Source organism: Neolamprologus brichardi, chromosome 5 (genome assembly GCF_056152115.1).
Source record: "Neolamprologus brichardi isolate AB-2024 chromosome 5, ASM5615211v1, whole genome shotgun sequence".
In the NCBI taxonomy this organism is placed as follows: domain Eukaryota; kingdom Metazoa; phylum Chordata; class Actinopteri; order Cichliformes; family Cichlidae; genus Neolamprologus; species Neolamprologus brichardi.
Window position 1 is genome coordinate 4,005,807 of NC_142108.1, and position 27,411 is coordinate 4,033,217.

At 41.5% G+C, this 27,411-nt stretch overlaps 1 protein-coding gene across 2 annotated transcripts in view; it reads right to left on the reverse strand.

The window, feature by feature from the left end:
* cntn4 (contactin 4) overlaps positions 1-27,411 on the reverse strand; it is a 191,719-nt gene that overhangs the window by 53,748 nt on the left and 110,560 nt on the right. For both annotated transcript variants that reach the window (XM_087840514.1, XM_087840512.1), the window contains exons 7-11: positions 25,851-25,953; positions 23,037-23,221; positions 11,202-11,341; positions 2,954-3,083; positions 2,095-2,245 (exon numbers count right to left, since the gene is read on the reverse strand). In XM_087840514.1, the coding sequence (XP_087696640.1) occupies positions 2,095-2,245; positions 2,954-3,083; positions 11,202-11,341; positions 23,037-23,221; positions 25,851-25,953 (709 nt within the window). The remainder of the gene's footprint in view (positions 1-2,094; positions 2,246-2,953; positions 3,084-11,201; positions 11,342-23,036; positions 23,222-25,850; positions 25,954-27,411) is intronic.

Consider the following 27,411-nt stretch of genomic DNA (forward strand, 5'->3'; position numbering starts at 1 on the left):
CGCCCACAACAAACTTCTAATTTCAATTATTCAGGAGTAGTTGTGTGATTATATTTGAATGATTCAAATCTCGAGTCGTTTGTTATTTATCTCAGCAGTTGGTCACCGAGTGAGTGCAGTCGGCAGTAAGTGAGAAGAGTGAAGGGCAAGTGCGTGCAGTGATGGAACAAAGAATCGAGCTCTGCCGCTTTATTCGTCGCTTCATTCGCAGCAACGTCGATTCATGTCAAACAATCCAAAGTATGATTTCCAAACAACAGGATCAAAGTGTGCTGTGAGGTTGAAGTTTGCTATGGAAGTGGCACAGGGCAAGTGAAGGGCACCAGCAGCGAAACCACTATGCAAATTCCCCGCCACTTTGTTTGACAAGCAACAACACTGCTTTGTATATATGCAAAGCCTGGCAAGACACTCTGCACACAGCCCTGCTGTCAGAGCCGGGTCATGCTAGAACGGCGACCCCTGTCTCCGAGCGAGGTTACTGGGCCAGACTTCACGCTGGACTCAGACAGACGCGCACAAGACCGACAGAGTTATCGCGTGTGGCACGCGTGACATTTCAGGGGTCAAACGTGGCTGGACGCTGAGATCGTTCCTCATTGCTCAGAAACCCGACGGAACTCGAATGATTTCATTTCTGGAGCTGCTCTCGTCCCGCTGAGGTGAAAAGTACTTGATTAGCACGTTGAAATTTACTCAGCAGCCGCTCTGTTCGGCGGCCACTAAAAAGCTGGAGATAAAACACGGTAAACCCCATTAACCATTACTCAGCTCAGCTTCAAGCTGTTTTTATTCTTAGCTACATGTAAGGAGTGCATCAAAATCTCTCCGTGGAAGTACGACCACAAAATAAGCCTCAGAGATTGAAGCGTTGTGGTGCACACTGACACTGTTCTTTTGAATTCCTAAAAAACCAAATAAATCAGTTTCTTTTGTGATTTCAGGCCTAGACAGACACACAAAACATGCGCTAATTTAAAACTATGTTACAGTGTGCAAGCCAAACGGTATACTCATTCATACTCATTACAGTTCTGATAAAGCACAGTATAGTGGTCACTTTAAGGTTGCCTGTGTCTTTAGTTGGTCAGTGCTGTGATTGATTTGTCAACATATCTTTGATGTTTTACATATATAAATGCAAGCACGAGAACTAGGTCATCGGTGACGATCTGACCTTTATCCCTAACTCTAACCCTTTGCTACCAGAATAAGTAATTTTCGGTTTTCTTTTAAGGTGTTCTCCAAGTCTTGGCAGTCATCAGTGATGGTGGCCAAACAGTTTACAAGTGCACATATAGGAAGTGACTATCAGTGACGAGACAATCAGAAATCATGGAATATCAACAGATTTCTGTGGCTAATCACAGAGACGGGAAAAACACCTGTTATTGACACGGGCAGGTACTTGTTAAAGTAATCTTACTGTTGAGTTAATTAGATTTGAAGTTTAGAGTTCTGTCTGAATTAGGTGATGCTGCGTGTTTACCTTACAAATATATAAATAAAAAGTGCCCGAGGTGACTGTTGAGATTAGGCGGTGTATGAATAAAATTGAATTGAATCAAACTTTATGGTTATTGGTTAAATATAGGGATGGGTACCGGTATCCGGTGCCATGATGGCACCGGTTCTGACATAAACTGTAGTAACCAGACCGAAAAGCAGCGAACATTTCGGTGCTTTTTTTACACTTTGGATTCCAGCCAATCATTTTACGTTTCCGAGGATAGTAGGCGGGTCCAGGTACATAAGTTTTTTTAGGGTTAGGGTTTTTTAGGTTAACTAGTACACAGGAAGTTGCCTTTGCCAAAGGATTTAAGTCAAACAGGCATTTAAAATGTGCTAATGCGCCAGTGATTTACATTTTCTGTTATTAAAATGTGTGCATCTTGTCATTCACGGCAAACAGCTGCACAACACGCTGCTGTTGGAGGCTTTTACAGCGATATGCTTAAATTTGAACCAGATGAGAGGTGTGGAAGGGGGGCGAGTGTTGTTTAGACGTGTCTGTCTTTGTGTGTCAGAGCAATAAGAGCACATGCAAAAAGCACAGCGGTTCTCATGTTGTGGTAAAAGCAAATATTGAGCTACCTGTCGGTCTCTCGCAGTGGTTCGCTGCCCTTCCGCCAAGAGATCACACCCCAAGGAGACATCTTGGGCTTGCACTCGACGAGCGCGTCTCCTCCTACCTTCACCAGCGTCTGGCTCCTCAGTTGATTGTGAGAAAAATCTGGGGCAACAGCTGAGACAAGAGCAGCATGTTAAAGCCAGTATTTGTAAAAGCCTCACACTTTCTTCTCCTTCCTACAATTCATTTCTGATCGTTTATCTCATTTTAAATGTGGCGCTCAACAGTTTTTCACCATTACATTACAAATACATTGAACTATTGCTGCGGGTAAATCAATGACAGTGGATTAAAGATCTTTATAATGCAAATAATTAGTAATCAGAACGCTGAACAGTAATGCCCACAGCTGATGGGTTGAAGAGATTGATAACAGGCTTGCATGTGAAACTCTTCGCAAAATCGTGCGCTGTCTGATAACCTCCCCGACATCCTCTTTTTTTCTCCCCATTGACCAGTAAAATCAGGCGTATTGAGCCCGAGCCCAATCGGCTACACGATCAGGATGAGACGCGCCGGAGGTTGAATGGTGAATGAGGGCGGCTGCCGACAAAGAGCGAAGAGTGACGGGCTTGACAGCGCAGATGGGCGAGGCTGGTGAACAAAGCAGCTCCGAGCATACATCACTGTCAGCAGGACGCATTCATCTTATAATTAATGCTTTTCAATTAGTGGCCAATAAGAGGGAGGCCAGAGGTCATCTGAAGAGGGAGCAAACTTGAAAACAAACACCCTTGCGCACACATCTCAAGCAGGGATGCGCACATGCCAGAGTGGGTGTGCGCATCCCTGCACACTCTGTAAACCGGGGCGGGGTCTTACCTATAACTCGCAGCTCTGCGTTGGAGTAGACCTCCCCGTGCTTATTGCCGGCCACACACTGATACATGCCGGTGTCAGTCAGGGTCAGGCGACTGATTGACAACACCCCGCTGGCGACCTGTATGCGTTCCTACGGACAAACAGACATGTGCCTTTAATATGCTTTACTCCCATGGCTCATCTACATAAAAACAGGCAGCCAGCGGCCCAGTGAATTATGGTCTGGAAGTGACAGACGTGGCAATAAATCTAGGTTTTCATCACTAATGGAGGCAAAGGCTTGGGTGGATGGAGGCAGGCTAGCGGAAAATGACCCTAATCAATCTACATGTTTATGAGAGTGAAATAAAACCATGCTCTATTTATATCTCTGGCTGCACCACAGGGCCCGTTTCCCCTTCAGCAGAAAGAGGGGATAAGAGGGGAAGGAGTATCGAGACATCTGAGGTATACAGCGCTGTGAAAATTGCTTTCTAGATAGGTATGCCCTGTACATACTAAGTGCTGTGTACATGGTCACGCTGTACCAGCGCTTCATCTGTTTGGACTATTTGCCCGCCTACGGGGGGAAAATCTTGCTCGTCACTGAGCCATCAAATTAAAATCTATTTAAGGACGGTTAGGCCCGATGAACTAAAAACTCGGCTGGATCAGTGAATCAGTCGGACATTTAATCCCCAGTATACATTTATCTCCCTGAACTCAAGTTTTCGCACCGCTCCTTCACTACAGTATTAAATCCTTGAGCAGTTTTCATGCATCTCTATGCAGCTGTGTCAGGTTTTTCGCCTCCCCCGTGTCCCTACGTCTGCTGCGTTCTCCTCCGGCTTTACCCATAATGTCATCAGAGCCTATTTCCATAGTTTTTTTTTTTTCTTGGAGCGGCCTGTGCTCCAGTTGCCGGGGATTAAGGTACTGTGACATGAAAAGAGAGACCGTCCTCGTCGAAAGATCACAAACTAATCCTGTGTTTGAGCAGGTTGCGCCTGAATTTCCATACCGCTCAGGCACCTCCGGATGTGCAGGGGCGAACATCCCTGCTGGCGAAGGAGGCGAATGCTGGCGTGTATCAGTCTGTGCATAAGCATTCCCATTTATGGCAGCTATTAATTAACCATGACATTCCTCTCAAATCAGCAGTTTTTCATGCAGGGACCTGGGGGGGACCATCTGTACGCCTTATGCTGAATGAAAATGATTGGCAATGTCATTTGCCAACAACTCTGGTGTGATTTACGTGATAAAACAAACAAACCAAACAAAACAAAAACTCAGAAAATATGAATAAACAGAAAAAGTGAGTTTTTCTGGGTTTTTTTTAGGATTACTAATATTAGTCTTTGTAAGAATGACGCAAAACGCCTGTAAAACTTGCACAAGCTACATTTCATATGATATTATCACAACTTCAATCTACTCATTTGCATTCAAGAACAAAAGGGTGGGGGGTCTTTTATTCTCCTATACTCTGATCTTTCAAGTTTGATCTTTGTTGACCAGAGATGAGCAGTAACGCGTTACTTGTTCAACTGACCGCTGCGGCACACCTGCACCAGGGTAAACCTCCGCCTACCCCACTCCTGCTTTACAGGTGAAAATAGAGCAACAGGACCGCTAGTCTTTGATTTTATTTATTTTCTGCTGTGTTTCACTTGCATTTATTTGAAAGACTGAGTGTAAACACAAAAAAATATTTTATTTTATGTGCTGGAATGTGCAGAAAATAGGTTTAAATGTTAAACTAATTTCTTCAAGTCAGAGAATGTTGCATATAATTAAAATTTCGCTTGATGCATAAAGTTAAAAGATTAAAACTAATAAAACAAATTTTAAAAAGAGACTTTTCCATTTGATTACATTTTGTATGATGATCACAGATTATGCAGAAAAAGTAGAATTGGGCTGAAAGATCTATCGCTTTATCACCTATTCAGGTTGTAAATCATGTTTTTAAAAAGTAACTAAGTAATTAATTAATTTTGAAAATAAGTAATCAGTAAAGTAACAGGATTACTTTTTTTGGGAAGTAATCAGTAATTAGTTACTTTTTTCAAGTAACTTGACCAACACTGTTGTTGACTAAGAAAAAGGGTTCAAACAAAAAGAAATTATTAGTGCTCACTGGAGGAGAAATGTTAAAGAAATCTGCTCATTCTACTCATAGATGTTTGATTAATTTAATGTGCCTGAGCAGGACAGAAGTAGCAGACGTGAACTAAGCTCAACAGTGGCTTTATAATAACAAGAACAAAACTTGAGGCGAAGCCTGTTTGCTCCACTTGAGCTTGAACGAACATGGAAAACAAGGAATTTCAACCATCTCTCTGATCCTTTTTAAGTATTAAACCACAATTAAAACAACATTATTTGAAGCCTTTTGGATAAGAGTCCTAAGAGAGCAGGGAAACCTAAATTCAAGTGCGGAGCAGTAAGCTATGAGTACGGTGGTCCTTTAAATGGACTAAATCCTGTTTCACGGTGGAGTTTCCTTTTAATTGCAGCGCTACTTAATCCTGCAGCCATTGTCAATAAAGCAGCAGAGAGTGAGGTCCTTCAGATGAAAATGCCACAAGAAAAGAAACATAGCTGTTCTGACACAGGTAATAAAAGCAATCCTGAGAAGAACTGAACACAACAGCTTGTTCGCTGTGGGTCCATAACAAAAAATCTCAAAAACATGTAAAAACCTATTAAAGCGTCGCTACAGAACTCAGCAATGACGTCCTCTTTTTCAACGGCTCTGGTTCCAGGAATGAATTTTGCACTTATTTGTCCACGGATGTTTCAGAAAATTATACACAAATATATATAAAAAGTTTTAAGCTAAGAACCAAGCCAATCCACGGCGAGGTGAATCATGATGACAAAAAGATTTGACTTGGATGACAAAAAAAAAGAAACAAAAAGAACATTTTAAAAAAGGTAAAGGTACAGACTCCCCCCACAGCCCATTTGCAAAGCCAAGATTCAGACCAGCTTCCAACTTTCTCAAATTTTCTTTTTTGCTGTTATTTTCTAGTTTGTGTTTCGTATGCTTGTGTGTAATAAAGTATAGCCGATATTTTTAGCCAAGGTTGTCATGGTAAAACTGATCCCCACCAATCAGATTCACAGTGGTTTCAATTCAGAGATTGTGGATAAATTGTGTTTTTGTCAAAATGTTTCCACAGGGACAGATTTGAAGTGAGTCTACCTTTATTGTTTACAACATTATGGCCTGTAGTCAAAATCCATATCTAGAATACAAATGGGATTTTTATTTCCAGAACTTCACTATATTATTAAAAGAAATACAAATGTCTGGGGTCTTCAAACATTTACCATCTCATTGAGTGCACTCTAGGTCTTATGTAATTCGGTATTTCAGGGTCCAAAGGTTTTTTCAGTTGTGAAAAACATGCAAACATAGAGGCATAATTGAGAGGAAAAATGAGTTTTATAATGCAAATTTACAGTACTGTGCAAACGTTTTAGGCAGGTGTGGAAAAATGCTGTCAACAAAGAATGCTTTCACAAATATAAATGATTGTTTATTGGCCCCAAATGTATTCTGCAGCAGGACAACAACCCCAACACACAGCCAAAGCGCAAAGAAGAACTGGAAGTACTGGAAGTGATGGTACGGCCCCCACGGAGCCCTAGTGTCAACATCATCGAGTGCGTCTGGGATTACATGAAGAGACAGAAGGCTGTGAGGAAGCTTAGTTCTTCAAGATGTTTGGAACAACCTACCAGCCGAGGTCCTTCAAAAACTGTGTGCTAGTGCACCGAGAAGAAGGCAAAGGGTGGTCACACCAAATACTGTTTTTATTTTTTATCTTTTGTTCATTCACTGCATTTTGTTGATTGATGAAAATCAATTATTAACACTTCCATTTGTGAAAGCATTCTTTGTTTACAGCATTTTTTCTCACCTGCCTAGAACCTTTGCACAGTACTGTACGCTGTTGTCCAAGGAGGTATAATTAAGTCCAGTGTCCAACATTCATGAAAGGGATTCATGAGAAGAGTAACAATTTAACTATAAACCTGCTGAAATCCAAAGAAATAATATAGAATGTTCTGGATAAAGTTTTTTTTTTAAAACAAAAACACATGAAGTACAGTCCTGCTATGACTCTGATGACAAATGAAGGTAAAAAAAAACCCCCAATACTAGTCTGTTTTTGGAAGGTTAATGTAGGGCTGGGCGATATGGCCTAAAATTTATATCGTGATATAATTTGAAGCACGTGCGGTAACGATATATATCACGATATATTCTTTTCTTCTGTATAACGTATTTTCCACACTATAAGGCACACTTAGAATCCTTTAATTTTCTCAAAAATCGAGAGTGTGCCTTATGTGTGAATTCTGGTTGTGCTTACTGACCTCGAACCGATTTGGGCGTGCAGAAATCTGTTAAAAAATGTTTTAGTACAACTTTGGTAAGCTGCACTGCTTGATGGATTGTCAGAGCATTACAGCTGCTGTAGTGAGGAGCTTCGCGGAGTAATCTGGGTCCAAAACTCCGTCTGCTTCAGGTCCCAAAGTCAAACGAACACTGAGAGTTAAAAACGGTCTAAATTCTTTCATCTTTAATTAAATCATCAGCGTTGCTGCTTTATCAGGTGTAACAATTAAGTTTTAGAAGTTAACAGGAAGTTAGCTCGCTAGTTTCCACCTAAACATTACCATGTTCTGACTGAGAGATTTTTGAAACTAATTCAAACGTACAGCTCTGCTACCACTTCCAACATAAAAGACAGAAAACTAAACAGCAGTGGCGTTTGCAGGGTTACTGAAGTTGGACTACCTGGTATATAATGTTGTGCTACGTGATTGCTAGCGACACAGCTATGTTAGCATAACATTAGCACAGTGAAGCTGGAGGATGAACGCCAACTTTTTTTCCACTCGATAAAAGTTAACGTGAGGGATTCTGGTGGTCAGGGACAAATGCAATCGCATAGCAGGATGCTATACACGGAGCAAACTTCTGTCAGGACAACAACTGAGATTATTCATCCACAATACGAGGTTAGTTATTAATATACTGCAACATAGAGCAGCTGTGAGAGAATTCAACATGTTACGGAAGTGGAGGAAGCGCAGTTTTTGGCTTTCCCCATATTTCAAAAGTGCTTCATCTCTTTGCTATGACTGTTGCCCGCCATAATTTGCAGATGATAATGGTTGTAGCCTCTGCGATGCTTTCGATCAAAACAGGCGCAGCTTAATGACATTACCAACATGCGCTATCGCGATAGAGCGATATAGTCAAAATCTCTATTGTTGGCCAAATTTATATAGTTTATATCGTATATCGTTTATATCGCCCACCCCTAGGTTAATGACATTCTTATCTGCCACTCCACGGCTGCCTACAAAAGTATGATCATGCTAGTCTTTAGTTTTTAGAAGAGGGTAAGTTTGCTTTTTAAAATAAAAGTCAAGTTCTGAGTTGAGAAAAGGACCATCCTAAGGTATGAGGAAGACTCCAGAAACTGTTTCTACTTCATCCAAGAACGTGCTAATGCTAAAGCTGGAGAGGGCTAGAATGGCAGCTGAACGATTGTTCATGTGTAGTAAAACAGGGGCACAGCACTGCAGTACACTGAAAGCATGTGAGCTTAGTGGACGGTCCATATGTCATCATTTAACAAGTAAATGTAGCGCACATATAATTGACTATTTGACCCCTCCAGGAACCGACGTAGTCAAAAAATGACTTTTACGTTGCTCTTTTTTATGCTCAAAGTTCATCAGAAGTTACTTTCAGTGAACTGCTCAGTCAGAAGAGCCGTAATTGATTCATCGTTAATAAATAACAACAAACGGCGGCTCCTCTCCCCACCCCACTGACCTTTCCCTCTTCCACTCATTAAGCCACTGCGGTTAATGGTGGCATTTCAAACAATGTAACACCTTTGCTGATTAATCCATTCGCCCATGCGTTTGGAATGTATCCATTAATTATGTGTATGTTAAGAAGAATTGTGCAGCACAAACATCAGTGCCATCACTCTAACCTTTAATCATGCACTTACTGCCCCGTATCCAGAGGGTGATGAACTGTGCGTGTAGTTTTTCTCTGTTTTTGAAGCGATCTTTTGAAATTTAATCTATAATCTAAATTCTTAAAAAAGTAAGCACACTGTGTAAAATGTGCAAATCTCACAAATCTGTTTTATTGACAGTAGAATATAAAATATAAACCAAATGTTTAGCATTTTAATAAAAGAAAAGGGTCATATTAGACAGGATTGTGTTTATCACTGTGTAGCTTCCCTTCTTCCTGTAGCAACAGTTCGCACACATCTAACAACAGAGGAGACCAGTTGCTGGACTTTTGACGCAGAAATGTTTTCCTGCACTTGTCTTTTATAGGAGTTGTTTCTTTAGTTTTTTCATGTTTTCAGTTAGTGAAAGGTCTGGACGGCAGGCCACTTCAGCACACAGACTCTTCTACTTTGCTTTCTGAATAGATGCAGTATGTAGTTTAGCATCGTCTTGCCAAAATATGCAAGGCCTCTGCTGAAAAACACATCATGTGGATTTGAGCATATGTTGCCTTTTCAGTTGTGCAAGTTGCCAATTCCAAAAACACAGATGCACCCATACCATCAGAGATGCTTTTGAACTCTTCTTTAGTCCAGAGGATGTGGCGTCCACATTTCCAGAAATGTTCTCTTTGATTTGTCTGACCACGGAACAGTTTTTCCACTTTTCTTGTGTTCAAACCGTGTTTCCTAGCTTCATTCCTGGATTCAGTAAGTTTAGAGAAAGAGAAGACTGCAACATTCTTGATTTTGTAGCGTCTTTTTTGCTTGATAGAGCAGATTAACCTGCATTCGAGGACGGCACTGTAAACTGGAAGTGTTTCGGAGTCTGTGCGGTGATCTCCATGCCAGGATCGTGCATGTTTTTGATGCAACGCCACAGGAGAAGATTATGGGCCTTGAATATAGAGTTTCTGCTTTGTACCTTGTTCTCCAGACTCTCACAATTGTTTGATGATATTATGTACTGTAAATAATAAGATATTCAAACAGTTTTACAATTTTGCAGATTGCTGAACCTCTGCTCATCTTTACTTGAGCAAAACACTCTGTCTGTGCCCAATAATATTATCAACCCTTAGTTGCTCATTGTGAACAAAATATGGGTTTATTTACATTTGTTGGAATTGTCATTGCACCTCCAGTAAACAGAGAAAGAAGCAGTAAGGTCACCGGGAGTCAAACGGGATCAATCAAATGCTTTGTTGTTTACTATTTTTAAGAAACTGCCAAATAAGAAAAACAATAACATGATTACTCTCACACACCGAAAACACAAGAGCCTTACCTCATAAGAGGTGCTGATAAAAGCGTTTGCCATTGGCTAAACAGGTTGTTGATTACTCTCCCCTGATGGCAAGCCAAATCAGTTTTTTTTATATGAAAAAGCCTGTGCTGTGTGGAGTACTGCCTCCGGTAATAACAACACACAGAGTTCATTTCAACCACATGTATAACATTCAAGTACTGATCGATATCCTCCGGTGTGTTTGTCGCCTTTCTTGCATAATGAAGCAAATTAACATAATGCCTGTTTATTTATCAGGTGCACGCTGTGCCTGAATGTCCAATCGTTATTTTCCAAACAACCTGACTAAAAGATCTGATATCATAATAAATACAGGGGATCATATTTTTGCAAATGCCAACAGCAAAGTTCAGTTAAAGTTAGGTGTGGAAGTAGGCTGGTCCTAATAGACTCATCTCTCATCGCCGGACTCATAATGGGGACTCGGAGGGGGGCGGCGAGCTAAAATGAAAGTAGGATATACAATGTTTGTATAGAGAATCTTGTATTTTTCTTCTTTGGTGGCACAGGATTAATAACCGCGCTCGGCGTGGAGAGATTTAGCAGAAGATTAGGGTGGCTCTTACATCACTGTACTTGGCCTGCTTACAGTTTCGTCTCTCAGCACAGCAGACACAGTTTAATTCCTTTGAAATAAATGCTGTTTTGCAGAAGTGAGTAACATAAACTGAACAGGAGGCACTGTGTTGTAATGAAGAAGAATATAATGCAAGTTAATTAGTCAGTAAAGCTTGAACAAGCAGCGCAATAAAGCTCTGGAAGTACAGTACATGGCTGCTCCAATCCTTCATTCGGCAGCACGGAGTGTGTGAGCAACATCTGTCGCGAAGCTGCCGAAGAAGGTCTAGCCCTTTTCTTCAGTTCTAAAAACACGCGGGTCCCCGGGAGCTCTCACCTCGGTAGACTCCAGGTTTTCCCCGTTCTTCATCCACCTGTATGAAGGCTTGGGCTTCCCGGTGGCTTTGCACTCCCACGCCAGCGAGTCGTCGATGAGCTTCTGGACATCTTCGGGCGTCTCGATGAGATGAGGAGGAGCTGGAAAGAGCGGAAATACGAGGCAATTAGAGTGAACACTGTTCTCAAAACACCTCATACATGCAGCAAAACACTATGGTCAACCCACAAAAGTACCATGCACAAAAGATGTCATATCAGTGCTTAAGTTGGTGCTACTGAAATAAAACGTTTCTTTCAGATGGCGTGATCCAAAGCCATTAACGTGTTTGGATGTTTTGTGGATTCCTGAAGTGTTACACTTATCTTGTCATTTCCTTGTCATTGACAGTGAATGCCTGCTGATGAGGAAATTTACACAGTACCTGAAATAAACATGCGTGTGTAGTACTACACTTTCACTGGACTGGTCTTCTATAGGACTTTCCTACTCAAGTACTCAAAGCACTGTACACAACATGTCTCACTCACACAAGCACCTATTTTTCTGCATCTAAGTGCAGGCTATTGCACCTAACATTCACACACATTCATGCTCCAAAGAATCAGGGGCAACTCAGCGTTCAGTATCTTGTCCAAGGATGTTTTGGCATACAGACTCGAGAAGACAGGGATTGAACCACCAACCTTCTGATTAGTCTGACATTTAGTCAAATACACTCATCAGCCTCACATGACACACCCTTCTTCCAATGCAACAGGGGAAGAACTACAGTAGACAACCATCATACCATCCATCCTCTTTTCTCCTCTGCATCTTCTATATCCATGACCCACACATAAGGGCGTGGGAGATTTTCACAATTAGAAGCACTATTACGAGTGCAGTGATTTACACAATGAAATAATGCAAGCATAATGAGCAGAACTCTTTAAGTTTATCTGTTTTGATCGCGCAGACACATACGACCAATCTTTGTCCAAAGTGCAGACAGCCGCACTTTGTTATTTGCCCTAATTTTCTAACACATTTGTAAACGCTAAGAACGAATGAGAAATGATCTTTCTAATGTGCAGAAGTAAACGCTTGAAGCATGTCATATTCTAACGACTGAAAATTGAACTGTAATACATGGAGGCAAGAAAAGGTTGCTCTCTCTCTCTGCTGGGGGTTTTGGGGGCATAATGCAGCTTTCGAGGAAGACTGCAGACCCTTTAACCCAGTTGTTATTTGCATTATTTATTCTGGAACTGTGTAATAGACTGTAGAACATCAATCACTAAGTGCAGTGAATGACAGTGCTCATCATTTTAAAACTGAATAATGAATCAGTTCAGTCATTTATTATAAAAACAAATAGAACGTGCATTTATGTCAGAAACCAAAGGTTGTTAATAAGCTGTTAAATCCAGTAAAAGGAGTGGTTTAGTAGTGTGGTTGTTGTGTGCTTTTATTCAATTCTAGTTACACATTTTCTTCCCACTTGTAGCAACACTTGTATTTTGAATTTCACACGATCCTAAGCAGTCCTGTGAAAAACTAACATCCCCGTCATTCGGCAGCGTGCAGAAGCACATTTATCAGCACTAACATGAAGTAATCCTTTACTTTATCAGTCTCTCACATATTTGCACTTTTGGCTCGTCTTTACAAAGTTGCTTCAGCTCATCGAGGTTTGTGGGCATTCGCATATGCACGGCTCTCTTAAGGTCCAACCGCAAAGTTTCAATCAGGCTTTTCACAGAACAGCACAGGGTCTTATGAAAACTTTCTGCCCAGTAGACCAGCAGATATAGTCAGACCAACCTGCCTGGCACCAACAAGCACACCATGTACACTCAAAAAATCTCCTTTCTTCCATCTCTACATACCATAATGCAGTGAGCTGCTGCCATGTGACCGACTCATCAATGAGTACTTGAACAGCTGTATCTAATGAAGTGGCCAGTGAGCATGTGCATTATATGTGTGTGTGTGTATATATATATATATATATATATATATATATATATATATATATATATATATTTGTATATGTGCATACATTTGAGGTGTAGTGACGTGACTCTGGATTAATTGTCATGGGCCTGGGTCAGTGACTCGGTGTTTTGAGTTTCTTGTGCCTCTGAGTTTTTTGTATTATGTTCTTAGTTCTCTTTGTTGTCTCAGCTTATTCTTTAGTGTCTTAGTTTGGTTTTCTTGTATTCTGTTTAGTTCTCTGAGTATTTAGTAGCTGCCCTCTGTGTCTCTTTGTTGTTGGTGTTGTCTGTGTTTCTTAGTCTCTGTCTCCCCTAGTCTAGTTTGCGTCTTCCTGTTTTACTTTGAAGGTCTGTGTCTCATGTGAGTGTATCCTACTTTGCTCCCTGTCTCGTCAGTTCTGATTTCTCCCAGCTGTGCTCTCCTTCTGTGTCTCATTCCCCTCGTTACTTCCCAGTGTATTTAAACCCTGTGTTTCTCTGAGTCAGTGTCCCGTCGTCCCTCTTGCTGTGTGGATCTCCCTGTGAGTTTTAGTTTGTTGTTTCTTAGTTTAGTTTATGTTTTTCCTGCCAGCCAATAAAGCTGTGACTTTGAGTTAACACCTTGAGTCTGAGCGCCTGCTTTTTGGGTCCTACTCCTGCCTGCCACACTGCACTCCTTGACAAATAGTCTTTCATCTCGTTGTTATTTAGTTTCTAGTCTCTTGATCTCTGTCTCTGTACTTCCTCTTTGTTCCTTGTGTCACATCTAGTCAAGTTATGGTTTCATGTCTGTGCTTTTCACTGTCTCCTGTTTTACTTTGACAGTCTCCTGCGCTATGTTAGGCTTTTCTAGTTTTGCTTCTCCCGGTCTCGTTGCGTGTGATTTCTCCCAGTTGTGTGTGTCTCCTCCTGTGTCTCATTCTCTCATTAACCCTCTGTGTATTTAAGCTTTTGTCTTCCTCTGCTTGTCGCCGGATAAACAGTGTATCACCCGCTGCATTTCTCCATGTTCCAGGTTCATCGTTCCTTGTCTCAGGTTTTCATATTCGGTCTTTAATTTCCTTATATTTGTTTTAAGGTTTTTCCCAGTTTTGTCATTCTCTCCTTTGCCTCGCTGTAATAAAGGCTCGCTTTCACTTTAAGTCTCTCACCGTCTGTGTCTGCACTTGGGTCCATACTCTCTCTCCACACGTCTGCATTAATTAACCAACAAGTCAGCTAATGAATGATAACATCTGTCTTCATTGAAGTGCAGTAACAAACCTTGACTTACACATCTACTGCCTTTGAATGGAGCTAAAAAAAAAAATGTAAAAAGATCACTGAACTCCTTTTATGCTTTCTTTTACTTTCCAAGTGTTCTTATATCTGAACAAAAAGGATGAAAACCAGATCCATATTCATTAGAGTGGGCACCGGCACCATAAAAACGCTCCATTCAATACAGCCTCGGTAAATAATGGTATAATTATACGGAGGGAGAATTGATTCTTGCTGTGTCATGCAAGTAACTCAGGGCTGGTTAATGACTAAGCTGGAAAAGAGGTACATAAAACTAGATCTTTAAAGCTCTCCCTGTGTGTAATGTTCTGTACGTTCCTCTTGATATGTAGGTGCAGCCACTATCATCCTATATCACACAAGGCCAGTAGCAGGACAAGAGGAATAGCTGACCACACTTTTCCATTCCACAGATCTCACCTAATGTCACCGTCAAGGACTGACCTTTTCACTTACTGTACAAATCCTGCTCTAATTGGCTTCGCTATACAGTATTTTGCCTTCAAGTAAAGCGTGATACACAGGAGAACACGGAGAAATTCAGTGGCTGCAAATCCCACTATCTCTGTGCATTACACATTCAGCACGTAGTCAAAGTGTGCGCGCGTGGGCCCGTGTGTGTGTTGGGAAAGAGAGAGACAAAAAAGGCTGATAAAAAGAGGTAGATGAGGCAACCAGAGGGGGTATTTGTGTGGTTTTGTTTAGCTATGCTGGAGTCTTGCACTGATACGACATCAAAATCCGGCCAGTATGAAAGAGCGATTTGTGTTTGTGGATCATGCGCGAGGTTGGTTGAGATCATTAACATCTGACTCGTATGGAGCCAGTGTTGTTGTTGTCAGTGCAGCTGAGGGGGGAAAAGTGATGCATTGCTTTTAAACTAAAAGCTGCTGGAAGATGAATCTTCAGTTATTTATCCTGCCACAGAGAAGACACGTTATTCTCAAATAGGTCCGGGGCAAAATATCGATTCCCTAACGTTTTGATTCGTCTTGTGATACATTATCACAACAGTGAGGCCAAATGTCAGTGATTTAAAGAAAAAATGTGTAGTTGCTTTAAATTTAAGCTTGGACAGCAGGGCTAATTATGTGAAGGAACACACAAACATACACACTCTGAGCTGTCTGTTGTTTAAACTCTATATTTATACGTAAAGCAGTAAAACAATTCAAATATTAAATTGCCAAAAAAACCACTGCTTTCTGAATTTATATGTTCACTCTTATTTTGAAGCCACTAACACATTTCAAAGAAACTGGGCAGATTTACAGCTGAGCTCTGATCTAACTCAACAGATTCCAACGTTCCTTTGTGCACTGTATCATAGTCTAAGGAGCTTGGAAAGAAAAGCGTCTGGACTTCTGTAAGTTGCTTGAAGACGTTTCACCTCTCATCCGAGAAGCGTCTTCAGGTCTAAGGTCAAATGGTGGAGAGTCCCAGATTTAAGCCCTATGGGAGTGTCCCCCAAGAAGGACATGGACCCCCTGTTGTTCCTCTACCTAATCACACGAGCCAGGGTATGAAAATGGGTGTAGGTCACAATCAGGCCATGTCCACACTAATATGTTTTTGTTTGAAAATGCATCTTTTTCTCTCCGCTTTGGCCTTCTGTCCACACTGAGACGGCGTTTTTGGTCAAGGAACACGGAGCTTTTTGAAAATGTTCTCCAAAGGGGATGAAAAACGTCTTTTGAAAACGATGACGTTTTACTTATATGCTGCAGTCATGTGACCAATTCAACTAAGATGGCGGATGGCATTGTAGTCTTTATTCTTGCTCGCTTTTGCAACGCTGTACTCTTGTGTTACTTGCAGCAACAACTCCATCTCATTGTCAGTCCGTTTAAAAAAACTCGGTGCTTTTCCTCGACATTTTGCCGCAACATTTCAAAGAGCTGGAAAGTAAATAAACAGAAGACAGAAATGACGTAGGTCGTCTTACGTTTCAGGGATTCGCTGTACAGAACATAAGCTTTTTCAGTCGTTTCTTTTCGAAAATGATTGAAAACGAGTGTGGATGCGGAACATTTGTAGACGAAAACGGATTTATCCGAATTAGTGTAGACGTAGCCTCAGCCAAGGTTTCGGGTGAACCTGCTGTGAAACCTAGCCCCAACCTATCATGTTATTGCCTGAGGTCAAAGGGCCCAGGGTGTGTGTTGGCGTTAAGGCGTCTGGGAAGGGATCTCTCCACCATTTGACCCTAGAACTGAAGAATCTTCTCGGTTGAGAGAACGTCTTCAAGCAACTTAAAGAAGTCCAGACGCTTTTCTTTCCAAGCTCCTTAGACTACAATGGCCTGGATGACTGAGAACACAGACATACACTGTATCATCTACCTTCCAAACTCTGAAAGCTTAAATGGAAAGGGCTTTCCTTGTATAAAATGTTGCATTCATGCAGTATGAGCATGTATTATATTGGAATGTTATTTTCAACAGCAGCACGGTGGTGCAGCGGTTTGCACTGTCACCTCACAGCAAAAAGGTCCTGGGCTCGTGTCAGATGTATGTATGAGCTTGCATGTTCCATCGAGGTACTCCAGCTTCTTCCTGCCTCTCGTCATATTAAAGCTAGGATAGGCTCCAGCCTGTAAGACTCAACTCACAGAAGATGGATGGATAGGTCTAACTATTTTTCCTGTTTTGTTTCGTTTTAATGTTGCATTTACATGCCCACTGCTATAACACCAAATGCTTTCAACCAGCCTCTGTAAGCATTTGGGAAAAGAGGAGACATAGTGATTTAATTTTGAAAGTGAAATGTTTTCATATTCTTGCTAAATAAGAATGTTTCTGCTCAACAGTTTGGGCCTCGGCGGATATCTTCATCGCTTCATAATGCTCCAAACGTTTTCAGTGGGTGACAGGTTTGAACTCAAGGCATGCCAGTTTAGCTCCTGCTGCTGGAATGTGTGGAGAACATAGTTGGGAATTGTTGCTGAAATGACAGAGACCTGGAAAAAGACATCGACTACATTATGTTGCTCCTGCATGCATTACAACCTGTTCCAGCTGAGATTGGGTGAGAGGTGGGGTACACCCCGCACAGGTCACCGGTGTGCTGCAGAGCTAACACACACAGACACACAGACAATGATTCACGCTCATGTGCACCTACAGTCAATCTAGAATCACCAGTTTACTTAACAAGCCTGTCTCTGCACAGTGCAATCAAACCCACTGACACACAGGGACGTGAGAACTTGTGAGCAAACAAAGACTTGTTCCTGAGTCCATGGAGTGATTTCCACCACAGAATTGTGCCTGATTTTCAGGGCCTGGAGATTAAACCCATCGCCCCTGGTTTCCTCTCAGTGTTATCACTATATGTCAATAAAATTGACCTTTTTTTTATTCTTTGCTCGAGGTGTTTTCTATATGCAGTAAACACAAAATCACTAAATTCATATTGATGCTGTACATGAGTGCAAGCTTTGCAGGCACTCAGTCAGCTGCACCACATGTGCCTGTATACATTTGCTGCAACAAATGGGAAAGATGGGAAACTAGACTTTCTATAAACGTTACCATCACCACTTATTTAGCCTAACATCCATTCATGCTACACCAGCTCTCCATCAGAGTCCGACTAGGCTGCCCCCACCCGCCACATTTTTCGGAGCCGCATTGTCATCGTTGCCCCCCCCCCCCCCCCCCTCGCTGTCAGCATCCTTCGCTCTATCCCTCACCTGCTGCGCGCGCATCGACCCTCAGAAAACGCTCGCCAAATGAAAGGCGGCAGCCCGTCCCAGCCTGCGCCGGGGCTAAGCACACAAACAATCAGGTGCGACGTCAAGAGGCTAAAGCAGAGGAAAGATGGGAATTTGCCTTATCGGTGGAATCACTACGAGATAATGCACCGGTAAGCCAGCAAAAACACAAATGGGAACACAACAGGGAAACTAACCTGTCACAGTTCTGCATTTACTTTCCCTCTGAGTAATATCGACATCAGCAAGTGAGCAAAAGCCCATTTCTTTTCAAAGCGTTTTCTTCACAGGGGAAATTTAACAAACCTTTTTGTCTATGGCTTGGATTTGCTGTTAGGAACTTCATCCAGTACAGAATTATGACTAATAAGGAGAGAAAACAATATGATCACAAGGTGCAGCTGATTTTGCAAATCTACTTTGGCCTCAAGCTAAATCGTTTATTTATTAAAATACATGAAGACAGGAAAGAAGAGATGGAAACCTCCTGTAAAAATGCTGTTGTAATACAAACATGGCTCCTTCACATTTTCTGTGTATTAGAGAGAAAAATAAAGCAGTGCTTCTGTCTCTTAGTACATCAAGAGTGATATTAAAAGTGTGACCGATGTGCCTCCATAAAGTAACACCTTCATTCCTTCCTGTCTAACACAAAAGCCATGCTCGCCTTTCACTGTAGCTTGCTTAGATGTACAAGAGATACCCTTATCGATCCCCCCATTGGCTTACACTGCTGACGAATGTCTCAAAGGCTTAATTCAAAGGGAGTTCAAAATAAGATTACTGATTTTTATCACCTGGCTGCAGACAGCAGGGGTGAGAGAGAGGGAGAGACTGACAAAAGCCATCAAAACTGAGAGAGGAGAGGTGGCTCAGAGGGACGAATCAAGCATTGGCGGATCACAGCGTGCTCCTGGCCCGTTAGAGTGAGCGAGGCTAAGTGCTTGCAGGGTTGTTATAAATAACGGCAAATTGTTTAATGCCTCAAATGAGTTATTTGTGACGGCTGACACAGCAGGACTGGAAGGGGAGAAAATAAGAAGGAAGAAAACAGAGAGATGTCGAGGTGGGAGGAAACGCCACAGAATGTGAAAAGCACAAGTAAACAGTCTCAAAGACCTCGGTGGAAATGAAATATCCTGGTTGAAATGTTGCTGCAAACATGAATGTAACAGCACAGTTTGATCTGGTTATTCAAAACTGCATTAGCAGCTGTTTCGAACAGTCACCAAGATAATTTACACATACAATTGGAAGATAAAGTCATTCGAAAAACTAAGTACACCCCTAATGCTTTCATTCACCACAAAGTCAGGCCACGCAACGTTCAGAGAAACAGGAAAAAATGATCGAGCGTTTTCGAGCTACAGGCCTCAGTTAGCATGTTAAAGTTCATGACAGTACATTAGAAAACATATGGCTTGTTTGGAAACGTTGCCAGGGGAAAATCTCTTTTTCTTGGCCAATGTTACTAAAGATAACATAGCAGGGATGGTGGTGGAGGGGTGATGATTTGGGCTTGTTTTGCAGCTGCAGCACCCAGGCATCTCACAGTCTTTGAGTTGACCATAAACTCGATATAGTCAAATGTGAGACTATCTGTTCAACACAAGTGTGGTTAAAACTGGGTCATGCAACAGGGCAATGGTCCCAAGGACAGAAGCAAACAGCAGAATGAATGAAAAAGAAAATCAAGGTGTTGGAATGAGCCTGTCAAAGACTCTTTGAAGGAGGAAGTCTTGGCGTTGTTCTAAATGAACTCCACAGTGTTTTTTTTATGGTGTAAATGTGTAATCCGACCTCGATCTGAACCAACTTCCAGATGTGCATTGCAAGTTTGAGCTAAAAAACTTCCCATAGCCATGTAGGCTTTGTATGCTAGGATGTGGCAATGTACTATATCTCACGCCAACCGGTCACGGCAGATGGCCCCACCCCTCCCTGAGCCTGGTTCTGTCAGAGGTTTCTTCCTGTTCAAAGGGAGTTTTTCCTTCCTACTGTCACCAAAGTGCTTGCTCATAGGGGGTCATATGATTGTTGGGTTTTTCTCTGTATGTATTATTATAGGGTCTACCTTACAACATAAAGTGCCTTGAGGCGACTGTTGTTGTGATTTAGCGCTGTATAAATAAAATTAAATTGAATTAAATTGAATTACTATAGCTGTCCAGAGGTCTCTCTTGGTCAGCAACTAGCCATGAAATGAATGTAAATTCTCCACGTTCTCCTAATTGCTTTTGTTGCTCCAGCCGAGGACACATCTGCCCAGTAAGCTGACTGAACATTCTCACGTGGCTTGTAATGACGCATTTTTGTGTGTGAAATGTAGACCAACAAAAGGTGTGAAAATGCTCTCAGAGAGCTATGCTTAAACAAATACCTGCAAAGGTCTATGAACTGATGCGATTTTGTAAAGAAGAGTGGACCAAAATTCCTCTAAACGATGTGAGAGCCTGACAAAGTCATGCTGCTACAAACTATTGGAGCACTGGGATACTTATTTTTCATAGAATTGCAGGAGACCAATGTTTAACTTCTGGTAACAATTTATGTAACGGTATAAAACCAGAACTTTAAAAAAAAAAAAGTCAGAAATTGGGTACAGGGTTCCCCTTCATTTAAAATTTAGATCTTTTATATTTATTTATTCATGCACTTCTAACACACGTCTTCAGACTGCGGGAATAATGCGGCGCACAAGGAGAAAAACCACCGCGCAGCTGATACACAAGATGGATACAGAATGAAACTTGTCAGAATGGATTACATGCTTTTCAGCTGACTTAAATATTCAGTATAGCCTTAAAACCTAAGAGTAAAATTATTTTTAACCTCATTTCTTTTTGTATTTGGCAGAACACGGACTGTCTTTGGATACTGCACCATAAAATCTCAGAGAAATAGTGCAAATATGTACCCTTTACTCTTTCAGAAAATGTATTTACCTTTTTGACCTCTCAAAAGGTACACATGGGCACCTGGACACAGATTCTTCCTGTAGGAACATAAATTGACTTTTACTAGAATTCTTTTATCTGACAGTGTGGCTACACAAATAATACTCTAAATTCTTTCTTTCTTTCTTTCTTTCTTCTCTCCCTACGTTTCAGTCCCTCTTTTATAACTTCAGAGACGTTTGAGGGGAAAAAAGGACACAAGCATGATTAAGCATACAGAAAGATGGATATATATTCTTTGCAAATATATAAATCCTTTGGGGTTATGTGCTGTAAAAGTTTCCCCTTTCCATACCTTTTTTCTTTTCTTTTTTTTTTGGGGGGGGGGGAATATTTATCACACTTACATGTTTCCGATCAGCAAACAAACTTTAATTTCAGTCAAAACAACCACAGTAAATATAAAAGTTTTTAAATGATGTTTTCATTCATTAAGGGAAAAAAGCTGCCCAGACCTACCTGGTCCTCTGTGAAAAATTAATTACCCTCTAAATCCAATAACTGATTGTGCAACTTTTGTGATGACTCACAATAAGTGTTTTGGCCCCGTCTTCTTTGTAAAACTGCTTTAATTCAGCCACTGAAGAAAGGTTTTTAAGCAGAAATTGACTGTTTAAGTTAATCCCAAAAGATCTCAATCAGATTTAAGTCTGGACTTTGACTAGGCCACTCTAAAGTCTTCATTTAGGTTGTTTTTTTTAAGGCATTCAGAGGTTCAGCTTGCATTCAACTTGCTGGTGTGTTTCAGGTCATTGTCCTGCTAAATAACCCAAGTGCTTTTGAGCTTCAGGAAATGAATTGATTCTCTGGTAGAGAGCAGAATTCATGGTTCCATTAATTACAGCTAGTCTTCCAGGTCCTGAAGCACCAAAGACTCTACCACCACCATATTTGACTTTTGGTATGATGTTCTTTTTATGAAACGCTGTGGTCGTTTTACACCAGGTGTAATTTGCGAAAACCTTTCAGGATCATCGAGATGTTTTTGGCAAATCTGAGACAAGACTTTGTGCTCTTTTGGGTCAGCGGTGGTTTCGCCTTGACACCTCCTGGATGAGTCATCAATGAGCTCTTGGGGTAATTTTGGTTGGTCGGCCAATCCTGTTGAAGATTTTCTCGATTTGTGGATAATGGCTCTTGCTGTGGTTCACTGATGTTCCAAAGCCTTAAAAATGGCTTTGGAAACCTTTCCAGACTGAAACAACAGACTTTGTTTCTCATCTGTTCATTTACTCAGTGATCTGAAACATGTAAGAGTGCACCAAAATAATAAATCAAGATCTCCACATTTATCATTTTGCCCAAAAAAAAAAAAGCAGCAAAAAACCTTCAAAATTTTGAGATGTGTGTGTTACTTGCAGATAATGTTTCTCACAGTGGGTGTTTAATTTTGGAATTAAATAGTCTTTGGTAATCTCCACTTCTGCTTCTGCTCTGAACTCAGTGGGTGTGGCATCAACTGTGACACTGTCAGCAACAATGACTGAAATCTCCTAACCCCCTTCCCGTTGATCCAGATGCTGCTGTGCAGATTAAGGCCCTGACATATGTGCCACTGGTCTATGTATAGTACATTTAACAGCTTTGATCTCCCGTCAAGTTGGACGTGAATCACGATGCCATCTGGTGGAAACCCAATACGAGGCTCACCAACAAGGTCGTATCCAAGGGCTCAGCCTCATCCACATCACCCTTTAATCTGGATCAAAATATTAGAGGCATCATGGCTGATGGCCTTTAATCATTTTGATGTGCTGTTAAAACAAACCTCTTTCCTCGCGCATGCCACGCCGAGCCTCTGCTGATCGCCGCAGCCGGCTTTGCGAGAAAAAGTTGTGTCTGCTTTTGCTGCCTTTCAGTCTGAGCAGGTCTGACAGATGTGGTGCACGGTGGTCAAATATTCATGCACGACTGGATCACCTACCGTAGAAAGAGAGCTTTCCTTTCACTGTGTTCATTCCCCTGGAGTTTTCAGCCACACACTCGTACGTGCCGGCATCCTCCTGCTGGAAATATGGGATTTCCAGCACGCCGCTGGCTTTTCTCATGTCCACTTTCCTAGGGAATGGCACATTGTCGACTCTCCTCCAGCTTATAGAAGGTGCTGGGCTGTGAAGAGAGGTAAACGTGCTTTTGAAGCTGATAGGGTGACACAAGAGACAAAAATATTTATATGCATTTACCTTTATTGGAAATGATAAAGCAGAATTAGAGTATGAGCTGCCAGAATGTAGAATGTTTTATTAGTAAAACCATCACTGAGTCATACTTCACTCTTTCAGTAATTTTCAAGACTGGTGGATGTTGTTCTCGAATTAACCTTGAATTGAAATCTATAAGATCCAAGCTTCAAGAGGAGACTCTGCGCACTGTGGATCAAATTCAGATGGCTCACCCTGTAAATGTCCTGCACCATAATTTTCATAAAGAACATGATGGTGTTCAAATCATCTAGCTAAGCAGATTGCATATATTAGTATCTGTTATGTGGAAAGGTATCTTATATACATGAAGCATTAGGTTTGCACTGATCTGATATTTGGATTGTAAATTGATGTGATACTGGATACTGACAAACTTAAATTGTGTGTTGTTCTGTGAATACACCAGGCATCAGCAGTAGTGCGCTGATTGCGCTGTTTGAAGGTGCCGCACCAAAGCTACGTTTGTTTGCAAAAGATGTCCTCTCCCTCTCCTTTCTCTCCCTCTTTATGATTTAACGGTTGCTGAGAAACCTTTATTGCAGACGAGCTCCTCTGGTCCACTCCATGTATGTGAGGAGATGCACACAATAAAACCGAGAGCAGGGAAGCTTTGCTGATGATAAATGGCAAAGACTCCTACACTGAGATAAAATAAGTGCATTAGGTGAATGAACTAAATAAAATGTAACCTTGATGCCTTTGTTATATTCTATGGTACAAAAAATATCAATTTGAATATAGAAACTGCATCTACTCTACTGTTTCTTACAGAAACGTCTTCATAGTCTTGCTCGTTTGCCTTCACATGCATATGAACTTGGTGACATCCTATTGCTAATCCATAGGGTTTAATACGATATCAACCCACCCTCTGCAGCTATAACTGCTTCAACCCTTCTGGGAAGGCTTTCCACGAGGTTTACGAGTGTGTTTATGGGAATATTTGAACATTATTCAGAAGCACATTTGTGAGGTAGGACGGTAATGCTGGACAAGAAGGCCTGGCTTGCAGTCTCCACTCTAATACATGCCAAAGGTGTTCTATTGGGTTGAGGTCAGGACTCTGTGCAGGCCAGTCAAGATCTTTCACACCAAATTCACTAATCCATCTCTTTATGGACCTTGCTTTGTGCACTGGTGCAAAGTCATGTTGGAACAGGAAGGGGCCATCCCCAAACTATGCCCACTCAGTTGGCAGAATGAAATTGCCCAAAATGTCTTGGTATGATGAAACTTTTAGAGTTCCTTTCACTGGAACTAAGGTGCCGACCCAAACTCATGAAAAACAACCCCACACTATAATCCCCTCTGCACCAAACTTTATATTTGGCACAGTGCAGTCAGACAAGTACCATTCTCCTGGAAAACACCAGTCCATGACTGCCAGACAGAGGGGCGAGAGAACATGTCTCCACTGCTCTAGAGTCGAGTGGTAGCGTGCTTTATACTACTGTGCATGTGCTTGGATGCACCTACTCTGCAGTGAAAACCTGTGAAGCTCTCTGTGCACTGTTCTTGAGCTAATCTGAAGGCCACATGAAGTTTGGAGGTTTTTAGTGACAGACTGCTGAAAATTGGCATCCTCTGCACACTATGGGCCAGCATCTGGTGACCCCACTGTGTGATTTTACATGGCCTACAACTTTGGATAAATTGTTGTCATTCCCAATCACTTTTATCCATTTGCACTGTCATGTCTGATGTGATGTCAGATCCATTTTACAGCATTTGGCTGAGCAGAGTATAGCCTTGTACACTTCATAATTCATCCAGCTACTTTGTTTGTTACACCAATCCAAACTAGAGACCCAGTTCTACTGGCAGCCATACATGCTAATACTATAACACTGCTTCTACTTTGTTAATTTGGCTACTTCTAAAATTTTGAAAACCTGTCTGATAGATTGATTTGATTTGATTTGATTTGATTTGATTTGATTTGATTTGAATTTTTTTCAGCCTAATAATGGCGTCCCTCAACATCAGTCACTATCAGTCAACTGTGTAAATACTGAACTGAAAGTGGGGGACTGTGAATAAAAAATGCTGTAATTCATAAGCAGTGAATGCAAATAATTTGAATTAAAGTTCAAAAGTTAATCAACATCATGACTGTTTGAACTGAAATCTACTGTGGTTGATAAAGAGACAAAACTGGAGACAAAAAAGCAACAACAAATATTGCAATTAATGGTGATTCTGAATGAAAGTTTAATGTGGGGATTTCATTCTCTGTGGATGTGAAGCTGCAAAAATAACCTAGCACCACAGAGTTTAGTGTAACTGTTCAGCACTTTTTTACTTTAGCCGTGTGTTTTGTGCTTCAGTACACTGTGTTACAAAGCTGTATATTTTAGCTGAAGATCCTCACACCACGACACTCTCAAATTTGTCAGATGTGCAGCCAGGCGTGAAACATACCAGGGTTGTAGCGAAATGGCAAAGCACACGTTACGAAAACGTAACATTTTCTCACAACATATTTCTTTTAAATGGTCGTGAGCATGCTGAGCTTGTACTAAAAGTGAGCTTACTTTCCCAGGGCGAAGCATTCAAGTTTCACAGTGGATCCTTTGGCAACATGAACAAGCTCTGGAAACTGAACTTCAATCTTTGGCTCGTATTCACCCATAACACCTGAAAGAGAAATGCAAATGAGTGTTAGTGCAAAGAAAGATTTTTGTTATTCAAGTTTAACAAGTCAAAAATACAGCGTTGTGGTTTCTTCTGTTGCTACCCAACAGCTGAAAACATTTCTGTGTGCAGCAGTATTTTTTTTTACTTTCATGCTGAGCAGCAGACACCAGCACTGCTCTCAGCATTGTCACAGGATGCCCTCCCGTTGAAAGTAATGAAAAGAAAAAGCAAAAAACACATCTCTCCATGTGGACATGTGACACGCTGATGTTCAACTGACAAAACCTAAAAAATAAAAAAACCCAAACAGTCTGAGAATTCATAGATGGTTTGAGCTTTTACATCCAGATGAGTTTCATCTTGTTGTAGCGCTAACAGCTATGAACCAGAAAATGGGCCCATAAAATCCCCCTGGGTGCTGCCACTGTGTCTACAAAGCTTCCTGTTGGTGAAGCAGCTCTGGTGGATTATAATATTGCTGCTGTGCATGCTAAAAGTCTCTGGATAGACAGAGAAGAAGACAGAATGTGGATTTTCTGCTGTTCTAGCTTTGGTATAGATGTATTTGAGACTCGTGTCTTACATCCATCGGAAAGAAAAGCACCTGTGAATTTTATCCGTTTCCCTTAAAACGACACTGAGGTAAATTACATCAATGAATCTGCTACTTGGCGTGCTGTCATTTCTCCCAGCTCTGCCAGCGCTCAGCCCGGGTGCACAAAATGCCGTTTTAAGGTACTGTCATCCACCAATGTAACAACAGGTTTTTTCCCCCCTTTGCTGCAATTCAGGGCTGTGTTGCACAAATAGCTCTAGAGATGGAGGAAACAGGCCAATTTCATCTCGTTGATTTGGTGAGGCATGTGTTATCAGGATGGCTCCCTGAGTGACTGTGAAAGCTCATTCAGATCCTTATCACAACTGTCACTGAAACTTAACCACAGCACTATCACCCATATTAAAGCAGACAGGAGGAAGTGGACGGGTAATTGTCTCATACCATAACCTTTTGTAGGGGACACATATTTAATGTGCCAACCTGAACACCCCCCCACCCCCACACACCCCACCTGCACCCGCATCCCCTACCTGAGCTCCACTTCATGACTGTGAGGTAGAGCTGACTCCTGATATGTTGGTGTTGCTGCTGTGCTGAACTAATGTTGTAATGAAAAAAGTGCAGAAGCAGAGAATGAAAGTGCTTTGAAATCTCTGCTGGACTCACCACTGACCAACTAGCTTAGCCGTCTTCTTGATATTAGATTTAGTTTCTAGGGGTGCAACGATACTCGTATCGATATCGAACCGTTCGATACAGTGCTTTCGGTTCGGTACGCATATGTATCGAACAATACAACATTTTTAAATTTATTTTATCAACTTTTCTTCTGACGATGCTGTCTGTGTTGAGCACTCAGTGGATCTGCGCTCGACAGTGCAGCCTAGGCGGAGTAGTCG